We start from the raw sequence: 13,295 nt of genomic DNA, 5'->3' as shown, positions 1-13,295 counted from the left end.
ACATAGGAGACGAAGCTGTTTAGACTCCATTGAAGTTTATTTCCATAGCGCTTTTCACAATGGGCAGTGTCTCAAAGCAGCTTTAGCGAATTTAATAATTATAGAATAAACATTAAAGTAAGTGAACTGTGTATTTATCCCCGAAAGCAAAAAAGCACATCCTGCAAGCAAAAATACATTGGACATCATTAAAATAAAAAAAGGATCTACATTTAAATTTTATCTGATTCGGCACGTTTCCTGCCGATATTTTTCCTGATAATGTCGGGAAAAAAATTGTGCTGTCTTTTTTAATCGTACAGATAAGAGTAGCACATCATTCGAATCGGTAAATGGTCCACTTTTATTTGTATACACTTATAATAACAAAAAAAACGCTTTGGTTTTGTAATATAAAGAAAACCGACAGGGGGCGTTCTCTGCTGTCTATGTCATCGCTCTTCTCAAACATCAAAAAAAAACACTGATTCTCAGTGAATATTTGAATTACAGACATAATAATATATGTATAAAAAGCTCAAAATGTCTACTTTAAAATAGATCAACTTCACATCAAAACAAATATTCTCTGATTATGTAATCTGTATGAAAGTTAGAAGAGGTAAAGTTTCTCAGGTATCAGCATGGAGGTCATGTTAGCTGAGAGCCATAAAAAAAACGATAAAATTTTTTTTAGTGGTACTACAAATGTTAATACAAATACACAAGTTACTGCTAATACAAAGATCTTTAAGAAATATGGTGCATCAGTGTAGACAGCAGTGGGGTCACTAATAAACATCCAATAATAAACCTCAAGAGAAATCAAGATGCCAGCAACTGCTAGTCACTTTGGTAGTTAGCAAACAAACGTTAGTACATTTACAGGATTTGACAGATGCCATTATCTAGAGTGACTTACAACCGAGTAGTTGAGGGTTAAGGGCCTTGCTCAAGGGCCCAGCATTACAGTTGGTGGTGCTGGGATTTGAACTTGTGAGCTGTCAATCCAGAGTCCAATGCCTTAATCACTAAACTACCACTTCCCCTTAGTCACTTTGGTAGTTGACAAGCAAATGCTAGTCATTTTGGTAGTTAGCAAGCAACTGTTATTCATCTTGGTAGTTAGTGAGCAACTGCTAGTCACTCTGGTTGTTAGCAAGCAAATATTAGTCACTTTATTTATTAGCAAGCAACTGCTAGAAACTTTGGTTGGTAGCAAGCAAACAGTAATTTTGGTACTTAGCAACTGCTAGTCATTTCGGTAGTTAGCAAGCAACTGCTAGTCATTTTGTTAGCAAGCAAATATTAGTCACTTTGGTAGTTAGCAAGCAAATATTTGTCACTATGGTAGTAATCAAGCAACTGCTAGCTAATTTGGTTGTTAGCAACAAATGCTATTTATTTTAGCAAGCATTTGCTAGTCATTTTGGTAGTTAGCAAGCAACTGCTAGAAACTTTGGTTGTTGGCAAGCAAACATTAGTTATCTTAGTTATCTGTTGGCCACTTTGAATGTTTAGCAGTTTCTTGCGGCCACTTTGGTAGTTAGCATGTAGCTGTTTTGATTAAATTAAATGTAATATTTTATAATGCTTTGTTATGCACTGAGAATAATGTAAGTGCCAACAATTTGTAGTCTATAATCTTCATCTAGCTGCTAATATCGTATGGTTTCGTAAACATCCATCAGCTCAAAGACGTCCTCGCTAAAGTCGTTATACTGCACACTGAAACACAAAGAAGAAACAAGTGCAATCAAACCCAATCCTTCTGTTTGTTTGTGCCATTTATGATGAGACTGGTGCTTACTTCAGTTCCAAGCCTGGGCAATCTTGTACAAGTTTAATCAATCGGGGAACAGAAATGTCTGTGAATTGGTTGTTCTTCAGAATCAGACTCCTTATGGATCCACAAACAGTGACGGCTTCACACAACTCGTCCACACTGGCATCGGTCAGATTCGCCATCTCAACACTGCCGAGACAAACATGGATGAACCTGGTGTCAGCTGAGGAGACGTTGCACTTAAAACAGTTACAGTTTTTTCAGAAGGTTGGATTTTTTAAAAACAAGGTCCGCTGTGACCTCTGTGATAGAAAATGGAGATAAAAACATTTATAGCATTATATCTGTAGAAACTTTCGACCAAAAATATTGGGACACCTGACTTTTCGGTCAACGGTTACCATAAACATGGAGGTGCTAGCGTGAAATTTTCCATTAACTCCAACTAGGAGACTCAAACCTGTTCCAACATGATGATGCCCCAGTGCACAAAGCCACAAGGGTTGGAGGGGAAGATCTCCTGCACAAAATCTAGTGGTACATCTGCCCAAAAGAGTGGAAGTTGTTATAAAAAGAAATGAGGACTAAATGTGGAATACCAATCTTATGGTCAGGTGTCCACAAACATTTTGTCCATATATATTTGTGTTCAGGTGATGATGAGCCATCGGTGTTTAAGTGTGCGTGTGTGTGTGTGTGTGTGTGAGACTTAGATTTACTCAAGATGCTGCAGCTGGCAGTGAGGGTGTTTTAGGGCTTTCCAGATGTGTTTGACTGCAGCGTCTCCTACTTTGTTCACTCCAATTTGGAGCTCCTTCAGTCTGGAAGTTCCACACATCAACACACTGCCCAGTGCGCTAAACACTGGCTCAGTCAGCTCACACGCATTCATACTGACACACACACACACACACACACACACACACACACACACACACACACCATACATAAATAAAGAATAAACCAAATATTGCAATATGTAGTATATATAGTGTATAGCATGCTCTCTCTCTCACACACACACACACACACTTCCACAATATACAGACAGATGTGTACACATATACATCCCTGTGCACACCAACAGTGACAGCTTGGTGGTACAGGGAAGTGGTGGCTCAGTGGGTGAGATGGACTTGCTTATAGAAGGTCATGAGTTCAAATCCCAGAACCACCCAGCTGCTGCTCCTGGTTTCCTAAGCAGGGCACTGAACTGCTCAGTTCTATAAATAAGATTTCTCTGAATAAAAGCATCTGCAAAATGCCATAGGTCTAAAGGGATTTGAACTCATGCCCTTAACCACTAAGCTAGAACTTTCCAGTCATAGGGAATGGGGTCCATGTGGAGTATACGGTGATCCCCAACATTAAAAACCACTGGCGGATGATGTCGACGTGTTGAAGGGAAAAAAAATGGAGCACGGATGCCAGAGATCTCGGCAAGTTCACGTGGACCGAACGAAAGGAGGCTCTGATTGGCTCTTCATTTAACTTCATGCTCTGTATGCATACACACTCACTCTCCCATACACACACACACACCCACCCACCATAACTTCTCCAATAAACAATTGGGGGATTTCAGTGCATCGCAGATGAGCAGCACGCTTGATTCTTCGAGCTCATTGACGGACAGGTCCAACTCGATCAGAGAGCAGCGTTCGGACTGAAGCGCAGCGGCTAGAGATGGACAGCAGGGACCGGTCAACTCACAATCATATAGACTGCAGGAGAAACGCACACAAAGACAAACACAAACACAATTTTTTTTAACTGGGTGCACAGCGACATCCAGCAGTGATTATAGCCCTAAAATCCAGAACTGCAGAAAAACTAATGTTTTCATATGTGATTTACTGCAAATTCATTTATACATAACGTAATTTCCGGACTATTAAGTGCACCCAAAAAGCACGAGTTTTGGAAACCTGTCTGTGCTTATATGATTTCTGTTGCAATTAGCGAGCTCTCCCTTCACCCAGACTCAACGCGTTACAACGACTTGTATCTAAACAGTAGCCTACCAAGAAAGTGATTGTTCACCGTCTTCCTCCTTCCTTTCACAACTATTTCTCTCTGGAGTTTATCTTTTGGCATCGTCATGCGTTTAAAAATCAACACCGGTGAAGCTTTTTTCCCGATGCCGTGCAGCTCAGAACACAAGTGTTTTTTCATGCCCGGTTGTTTTCAGGGTGACGAATGAGTCGCATTTCCTGTAGACAGTCCGAGTGAGCGGCAGGTCAAACATCAGAGGAACATCATCCATATTTATGATGTGGTGTGGGACGATTCAGTGGGAGCGCATCTGATTTAATATAAATGAGTTTCATTGGTTCACCTGAATCCGTTCGGTTCAATTTCATTGGTCTAATGTTATGGGGTTCAGTTTTTTGGCATGAAGCTTGTGAAACCCGGGAAAAACCCGGAAAAATCTATAAATTAGCCGCTTCGTTGTTTAAGCCGCGGGGTTTAAAGCGTTAGATGATGTTAGATGAGAATTCCACAAACTACACACACACACAGACACACACACAATGTAGTACAATACATCAAACTAAACATACTTAAATAAAAGTCAAATTAAAAAGTACACAAAAAACTATTCAGTTCTTCTACTTCTTCTTCTTTCGGCTGCTCCGATTAGGGGGGCGCCACAGCGGATCATCCGTCTCCATACCCCCCTGTCCTTCACATCTGCCTCTTTCAAACGAACTACCTGCATGTCTTCCCTCACCACATCCATAAACCTCCTCCTTGGTCTTCCTCTTTTCCTCCTTCCTGGTGGCTCTATTCTCAGCATTCTCCTACTTATATACCCCATGTCCCTCCTCTGCACATGTCCAAACCATCTCAATTACACCTCCCTCACCTTGTCTCCAAAACGTCCTACATGCACTGTTCATCTAATAAACTCATTTCTAATCCTGTCCATCGTCGTCACTCCCAACAAAAACCTCAACATCTTCAGCTCTGCTACCTCCAGCTCCACCCCCTGACAAAAAACTACTCAATTACAGTAAGTAAATCTTTACTTTCCAAGTTTTCCCCATTTCTGTTCTCCAGATCATACCTGAGTGTGTGCAGGCTGGAGTGTGGGATGGCAGAGCACAGGATCTTGATTGCTTCGTCCCCTAGGTTGCAGTTGGTCAGGTTGAGATCGGTGGCTCGTCCGTCCTTCAGCCCCCGGGCAAAGTGTATCATCACGTCCAAACTCACTGTACTGTAACGAAAGCTGAAAGGACAAACAAGTAATGAAGTTTCGACTGTCAGGCTGATGGTACGCGAAATCTCATGTAATTGAAAAGAACAATAACCAAGAACCAACTTCAAAAAGATTTGGATATTAAAAAAATAAATGATAAAATGTCTAAGCAGTCGTCCTACTGTGTGCCTACTGTGTGCTTTTGCTCATGATGAATTACTTTTATAAAAATCATAATTTTATAATCCACTAAAACAAAACTAAAACATTTTTATCATTTTAGGTGGAAAGGAGCATCACGGGCACCCAACTACCTGCCAACTATAACAAGTGGTAGCTGGTTAAGGCTCTAACCCTAACCCTAGATCCATCCATCCATCCATCCAATTATCCATCCAACCATCCATCCATCTATCCATCGGAAATAGCCTTTTTGTGTACATAGAAAAGTCTTAGATCTTTCAGTTCAGCTCATGAAAAATAGGGGCAAAAACAAAAGTGTAGCCAAAGTCCGATCCCTTTTCCACTAGAACAATCTAAACTTAATGACTTTACAAAGGTTGCCCCATTTCCCCATAGTGAGTCATAGCATGATCATATTTAAGCTTCAACCAGCATCAAAGATCAGCTAGTGCTCAGAAATATCAGCCAGATGATCATGAACTCGAGTCAAGCCCGATTCGACCTCATGGTACTCGAGTCAAGATTGAGTTCAAACAAGAGTCAAGATCAAGACCATCAAATACATTTCTCTACCTTTTCTTACTTACTTAATGGATTTGGCCAAGCGGAAGACCGTCCCAAGCTTCTCCGCCTGCTCCTCAGTCAGCGAGCTGCTGTTCAGGTTCAGTTCCTCCAGTTCTCCTAAACATCGCACGACAAACGCTAGTGCTGCACAATCTGCCTCCTGCAGGTCACTATAGCAGATCTTTCTCCACTTGCACAAGCCCACACTCTCCCTGACCAGTGTGGGGCTGAGCGTGTGGTAAAGGATACGCAAAACATGCCAGTGATTTGTTTTCTCCGTGCCCGGGAGCACCTCTGCAACCGACTTCATGAGCCAGCTGTGGAACTCGGAGAGGCGGCCGCTGCTGAAGCGACCTACCGAGGTTTCCAGAAGCTTTCTCTGTGCAGGATCTGAGAGGCCAGCAAGAAGCAAATGGTAGTTATGTATTTCCATGGGCTGTTCTAGGAGCCTGCTGTCATCATGGTCCAGGTAAAAAGCGACCGCCCTTAAGAAGTCTTGGAACGTAGGTAGCATGAAGGAAAACGTTGCACCGGGGGACGTGGGATCGTCAGCGTTGACGTGCAAGATAGCAGACAAGATCCGGGAGGCCAGGAAGGGTTGAAGGCCACATTTAACAATGTCAGAGTGTGCGCAAGTGAAAGACGTGCACTGTTCTGCGAGCTTCCCCAAACCGCAAATCAGCTGTTTTGCCGTCTCTACGTTCACCTTATGCTCCTGTAGAAGTGTGTGCATGATCCTGCAGTGGAGTTCGCTCAGGGTTTCCGGGACCCAATTTTCCTGCTCTTTGTACACACAGCACAATGTCCAGCAAAATCTAGGACAAGCGCAAATCTCCTTGACTCCAACAGCTTGCTCGCATTGATTCAGAATCTGTTCCCCTTTGTCTTTGTTCTCAAAGAAGTGCTGGAAGAACGCTTTCCTTTGAGAGCTTGAGAACCCCATCAGGTTAGCAACATGCACCGATTCCATCTCAACAGCTTCTCTGGAGGTCAGCAGTAATGCCACACCAGGCAGCAAAGAGCCTTGAAGTAAACTGTGCACCAATATGGCACCCCCTGCTGGCTGATGTGGTTCATGCAAGAGCTTGCCAGACTCAGGGCAGTTAGACAAAAAGTCCTGGATGTCGTCCAATACTAGAAGAATTGTGTGAGGAGTCTTTAATATTATCTCAAGCTGCTCAGCTGAGAGATGAGTGTGCTCGCTGAGGAGCATGCTCTGCAGACTCTGCTCAGGTCCACGAAGCATGCTGGGACACAACCGTAGGAGAAATGTGTAGTGCTGTAGATGGATCCCAGAGGCCCAGTCCCAAATGAGCTGTTCCACCGCTGTGGTCTTGCCCATCCCTGGTCCTCCGCACAGGAGCAACTTCCCAATCTCGGTACCGGCACCAAACTCCTGCGCAATCACGCTTTTTAAGGTTTTACACATCAGACTGGCTCTGGTGTCCACGCTGACGAAAACGGGAATGTAGCATTTATTCAAAATCACATCTTTGATCGACTGACCACTTAAGAGGGAGCTGGCCCGGGTGGACTTCAGCACACCGTTCCTCATGACCTCCTTGTGCAACTTATGCAAATCTGCAAGAAAACACAAGAGGATGTTGGTTCGGGGAAACATGCAGGTCGACAGAGTGGGTTTGCGTGTGCCTTCGAAATTTGCAAAAATTGTACCCTATTTTGCGAGCAAGGTCGCTCGTATCTTAGTTTGCTAGTACTGTTAGTTGCTCGTACAACAGGGTTTTAGTGTATTACTAGGGCTGTGTATCGGCAAGAAATTTGTGGACCAGGGGGTTGCGATACAATATTTTGCGATATATTGCGATACTTTAAGCAAGCTGATATTTTGGGATATTTCTCAATTTAAGAATAGCGTATCGATTTAAGAAATATGTCATTAAGAACACACCAGCACAGGAAAACCTTAGCAAAAAACTAATATGCAATACGTACATGAAAGACTGCTATCTATCTAGCGGTCTGGATATAAACTCAAATCCAAACAACGGCCATGAATGGAAAAAAAAAATCGATATTGCATTTTTGAGAATCGATACAGTATTGCCAAACAAAATATCGTGATGTTCGTGTGTATCGATATTTTCTTACATCCCTAGATATTACAGGGTGTGGATTTGGGGCGTATACTTTATAATTGAATCTATTTCGGTTTCCAGAACTTTTTTCCAGGAATATGTGGTGTGAGGTAAAAAGACACACAAAATGGCACAAGAAACCCAAACAGATACTGTGAGGACATGCAGAACTTTGACAGAAACATGAGTCTGGACAAATTGAGACCCTGCATCTGTGAGGTTTCAGTATGTAGATGGTGACAAATGTTAAAGAAGAAGAAACCTGAGAACCCTGAGTAAGCCCAAACAGAATAAGAAGGAGAGAAGATGGAGGAAGAAAAGAACTATGAGGAAATGAAATTATATCTAAAAAGGAAAGTGAAAGGAACCAGGAAAGAAATCCTACCAGAAAGACAATCCAGACTCTTCTCCATCACTGTGGTGTCAAATGTTCTGAAGAACACAGATCAGATGTTCCTTTGAGTCACAAAGGTTTCTGTTGGGTCTAAACCTGTTGGGCTGTGCCCTGGTCTGTACTTCCACTATTACCCATAACTCAAATCCCTCCCATATCCGTTCATGTTTACACGCCTCTGAGCACGTGGCGCGCGCGCATGATGGGCGTGTCTCTGTCATCGCCGTGGCTTTGACGTAGTCGAACTTTGCTTTGATCTTTTGATCCAATTAAAAATCTGATCATAAACAAAAAACACACTCACGAGCGCTATGGTGTTTCTAAGGGACCGTCTTAAAAGAGCAAGAGCAGAAAATCCACGAAAAGTCCACCATTGGATCTGTTGTTAAATACAACAATCAGGCATAACATTGACATTAAAACATTATGGCAGGTGAAGTAAATAACACTGATTATCTCTTCATTATGGCACCTGTTAGTGGGTGGATATATTTATAGGTATATTTATAAGTCAGAGGACGGGAGTAACGAAGTACAAATACTTCGTAACTGTACTCAAGTAGATCTTTCTGGTATCAGTACTTCACTATTTACTTGCATTACTAGGTGGATGTCTTGCATTATCAATAAACAAGCTACAGTTTGTCCAGAATGCAGCAGCCAGAGTTCTCACAAGGTCGAGAAAATATCACCATATAACCCCAAGCATCATGTCCTTACTCTGGCTTCCTGTTAAATCTCAAATCAACTACAAACTACTGCTACTTACCTACAAAACACTAAATGGTTTGGCTCCCATGTTTCTTTCCAGTCTTTTAACACGCTACAATCCGTCACGCTCCCTGAGATCTCAAAACTCTGGACTTCTAGTAGTTCCTAGAATAGCAAAGTCCACTAAAGGTGGTAGAACATTCTCACATTTAACTTTGGAATAGTCTTCCTGACAGTGTTAGGAGCTCAGACACACTCTCCCAGTTTAAGTGCAGATTAAAAACATATCTTTTTAGCAAACCCTACACATAACACACATCACATCATAACCTTGTGCTCCAGAACATCTGATCACATGCACATTATCAACTTGTGCTGTTAATATCATGAACAGCAGCTACACTAATTCCTCTCCACTGCTTCTCTCTCTCTACCCATCCCGAGGCATCCTGAGGTTGCGCCCCACCTCCTAGTCACGTCTCACCTCACTAAGATTGTGGACCTTTAAAGAAGTAGATGCCGCAAACATCCCGAACCATCTAGAGACGTACCAGTGCCAATTGAATCCCGCTATATGTGGAGTTTGGACACTGGACCGCCTTGAGTGTTTAAAGGCTCTGGCATAGAGAAGCATCAATATTTGTCAATGTTGATTAGAGTATAAAAAAGGTTTAAATTTAAGGTACATTAAGAACAGCGCAAGTAAATATTTTAATCGATTGACAGCCTAATTATTAAAATGACGTGGTGTCCAGTTACCAGTGTGACACTAAAACAACTTCAAGTATTTTTTAAACATTAGTATCTGTACTTCTACTTAAGTGAAGGATGTGTGTATTTTTCCACGTCTGCAGCAAGTGAACATTTTGTCCTCGTAGTTGATGTTAGAAGCAGGAAAAATGGGCGATCGTAAGGATTTAAGAGCGTTTGATAAAATGTGCTAGACGTCTAGACGACTGGGTCAGAGCATCTTCAAAACTGCAGCTCTTGTGTGATGTTCCGAAGGCTGGTCCATGTGGTCCGATCCAACAGAAGAGCTCCTGTAGCTCAAACTACACCCTATTTTGATATTACAGGGTGTATACTTTCCTACGGTTTCAAGAATCCGTCCAAGGAACATTTGATGTGAGGTGAGCATACACCCTTGGTGGCCAAATGCAGCATACATGCACACGGTTTCACTCCTAGGGGTAATTCAGAAGATAGGAAGAGTCCTGGGAATCCTGAGGAAACCTAACAGGATACTGGGAGGACATGCAGAACTTCAGATATGAAAGAAACACAAGTCTGGGCTTGAAATTGAGACCTGGTGTGTTGTATCTGTTGTGAAGTATATCGTAGCAGAACACTTGTGAAGTATTGATATAGTATAGAGGAATGTACAGTATGATTTGCAATAATACATAAACAAATAAATCCAGTATCAGTGCAGTAATAAAATAATATATACCTTATGAACACTTAGATGCTTTCCCATTGTGCAATAAAAATAAAAATATGTGCAATATCACTTTATTATTTCTCTATTTTTCTGTGCAAGAATATTTCATTAAATTAAATTAAATTCAAATGACATTTAAATTAAATTAAATTTACATTTAAATAAAAATTACATTTAAATTAAATTCAATTAAAATAACAGTTAAATTCAATTCAATTTATATTTAAATACATTTTTTATTTAATTTACATTTTACTTTATTTTATTTTATTTTATATAAAATGTGCAACTGGATGCTTCTGTCACTAGAACAAATTCCTTGTAGGTGCAAAAAAAAAACTAAAGAAACAGTTCAATATTTTTCATTGGTGTAGTAGTTACTTAATTGGATGCATGAGTGTATACAAGTCTTACAAGTCTTCTCTATTTTAATCATTTTTATTAATATATTATAGAATATATAAACCTTTCAGGCTTTGGATTTGTCCTGGACTCCTGGAACCCAGCAACATGACCTCCATTCAAAAACCTCTTATGATCCAGGGTGGTTCCTCGATCCGGGAATATTTGATTCCCCTGCTTCTTCATGATCAGTACTTCTTATTTCTCAGTGTTTTCGACATAAGAGCATTTTAGAGGCAGCATCATGGATGATAACCATAACCATTCGTGGCATTATAATGCACGTCCTGTTTGGATTTCTGTAGTTCCACCAACCTTTTTTCTGTTCCTGTTTAGCTGTCTTTGTTTAGTTGATATACACATGTAGACAGACATGATTTCCTGTTTTTGCGCCCCTAATTTTTCTCTTTAAATTCTCTTCAACAACCAAAGAAACAATTTTTTTATACAATATTTCATTTTGAGTCATATAATTATACATAAAGTTAGCCAAAGCATAAACCTGATTTCACCCAATATAAAGCAGATTTAGTGACTTGGACACACCCCTCATTAGACGTGAAGGAACCCCTAACTGTCTGCAGGTGTGAAGGTTTTATAAAAGGAGGGGTCCTGAAAGCTTTTGTTTCTTTTGTGAATTAAGTCGGATGGGTATTTTTTTGGTAAGTCACTGTTGTGTATATGAATGTGCATATGATCTATTGTTATGTAGAAGATTTTAACCATTTATATTCTTTACATGAAATGTCTTGTTCTAGTGAGGGTCAAGTTCATCAGCGGTAAAAGTAAATTCTTTTTTGTTTTTTGACTTTCACCAGCTGAAAGTCTTTCAAAAGGCAGTTTGGCAAATTTCTTACTCTGACTTCTTCTGGCTCATGAACTTATTGGGACATTCTAAAGAAAATAAATTTCTTAAGAAAAATGTCGTAATGTGGTGAGATGACTCGGTAGAATGCAATTTCATTGTTTTTCTTCCATAGAAATCTGTTAGTGGGGAAAGAATGTATCTCCCATCTTCTCATCTGAGTTCAAGTTAAGCCTATTAAATGTCCCGAACTTATTCGCTTGACATTTTGGATGATCAAAGAAAAAGCGTCTCAACATTTTTTTTTGTCACATAATAATCCATGTGTGTGTGTTTCCAGTGACCACTGTTCCTGCCCCTCTTTGCTCTGTGGCTCTTCCCACTTCGTCCAGGCCTGCCTCTGGATAGTGTTCTCGTCGTTTGGCGGTCACACTGTGCAGCTGGGAACTGTTTCTCAACGCCTTGGGTGGATCCATGAAATTCCAGAGTAAGAACGGGAGCTTTGAGGATGGATTTGGACTGTAGTTAATGTCAACAGTCTGCTACATTGACTACAGTTCGCGTCTGATCGCCATCACTTTACCCCCCCCATCATATATCTGCAATAAATGGACATTCGGTGCAACCTAGATGAGGATGGGTTCCCTCTTAAACCTGGTTTCTCAAGGTTTCTTCCTTATGCCATCTGAGTTTATCCTTGCCACAGCCACCACCGGCTCAATCATCAGGGACAAACTTACACTTATAAAGAACATTTTTAAAAAATTAACCACATTATCTGTGTAAAGCTGCTTTGAGACAATGTTCATTGTTAAAAGCACAATACAAATAAACATGAATTGAATTTTAGGGTCCTGGGACTCCATTAACACTCATTGTCTCTCCAGGTGAAAGGATTCATGGCCTCTTGCAGGTGTCATGTGTTCAAACTCCTCAGACTGGTGAACGTCACTGGTTTCTGAATTCATCCGACTCCTCGGCAGTATTAGTGGGTTTTTCTACTCACAACCCAGCTTCATCTCAAAAAAGGCTGGTTAATTGAAGCAGCTGTTGTGGGTTTTAAAGAAAACCAGAGCTGGATTGTGGGGGTTCAAGACCAAGCATGTGTGCGCGTGCGGCTTGGTGTGTCTAGTTTGGAGTATCGGGTGTAAATGACCATGAAGAACTTGTAGGTAATGAAGTTTCTACAGTGAGATACGAGGCCTTGGAGACACCTGAAGCTCACTCGAAATGTCAATATGAACTCTATGAAATAAAGTACCGACGTCTGTCTCTAGTGTTTTTTCACGTTAAAATGTGTGACAAAGAAATAAACCTAAATACGGTGGTTATGGATGAGAATTCAAGCATGCAACATGAATAACACAGTTTGTGGTGTGTTTTTAAATATGATGTGAATGCATTGGAATTTTGTATATATACACAACTCCATATATGAATTTTGGGATTCCATTACATCTCCAAACAGGATGAAACACTAATGTCAATACCGAAGGTGTTTAAAATTTTTTTTTTTTTTTTACATTTCCGCAATTAATTAAAATAAATTCAGAATTAATGAAGTTTCTTCGAAACAGGCAAATAGCTTAGAATACTGCGTGGCGTAAAAACACGACGCCAGGGGCTTTTATGGCTGCTTTCCAAATCTAATCAGCGTTCCTTTTTAAGCGCACTATTTAGGGTTTAGAGTAACAGCGTTGATTGCGGTTTTAGTGCACTATTTATAGTTCTG

The 13,295-nt window shown here is 40.8% G+C and overlaps 1 protein-coding gene and 1 long non-coding RNA gene across 3 annotated transcripts; one reads left to right on the top strand and one right to left on the bottom strand.

Annotated features, from left to right (window-relative positions):
* Nucleotides 1–18: 18 nt before the first annotated feature.
* Nucleotides 19–8,372, bottom strand: si:ch73-233m11.2 (NACHT, LRR and PYD domains-containing protein 12). Of its 2 annotated transcripts, XM_046871873.1 has the most exons (7): nucleotides 8,196–8,365; nucleotides 5,738–7,295; nucleotides 4,836–4,997; nucleotides 3,316–3,489; nucleotides 2,485–2,658; nucleotides 1,790–1,954; nucleotides 19–1,707 (listed from the first exon to the last, which is right to left on the bottom strand). In XM_046871873.1, exons 1-7 carry the CDS (start codon nucleotides 8,221–8,223, stop codon nucleotides 1,638–1,640), a joined length of 2,331 nt encoding a protein of 776 aa, XP_046727829.1. In that variant the 5' UTR covers nucleotides 8,224–8,365; the 3' UTR covers nucleotides 19–1,637. The 2 variants fall into 2 exon arrangements, with proteins under 2 accessions (XP_046727829.1, XP_046727831.1); XM_046871875.1 differs by lacking the exon at nucleotides 3,316–3,489 and having other exon boundaries at nucleotides 8,196–8,372.
* Nucleotides 8,373–11,400: 3,028 nt separating this feature from the next.
* On the top strand, nucleotides 11,401–13,020 carry LOC124400188. Its single transcript, XR_006928333.1, has 3 exons — nucleotides 11,401–11,420; nucleotides 11,739–12,050; nucleotides 12,451–13,020. It is a non-coding gene; the product is annotated as an uncharacterized LOC124400188 (long non-coding RNA).
* The last annotated feature ends 275 nt before the right edge of the window (nucleotides 13,021–13,295 follow it).

This window comes from Silurus meridionalis, chromosome 17 (genome assembly GCF_014805685.1).
Source record: "Silurus meridionalis isolate SWU-2019-XX chromosome 17, ASM1480568v1, whole genome shotgun sequence".
NCBI classification, from domain to species: Eukaryota; Metazoa; Chordata; class Actinopteri; order Siluriformes; family Siluridae; genus Silurus; species Silurus meridionalis.
Note: the sequence above shows the minus strand (reverse complement) of the source record. Positions and strands in the feature narration are given on the sequence as shown.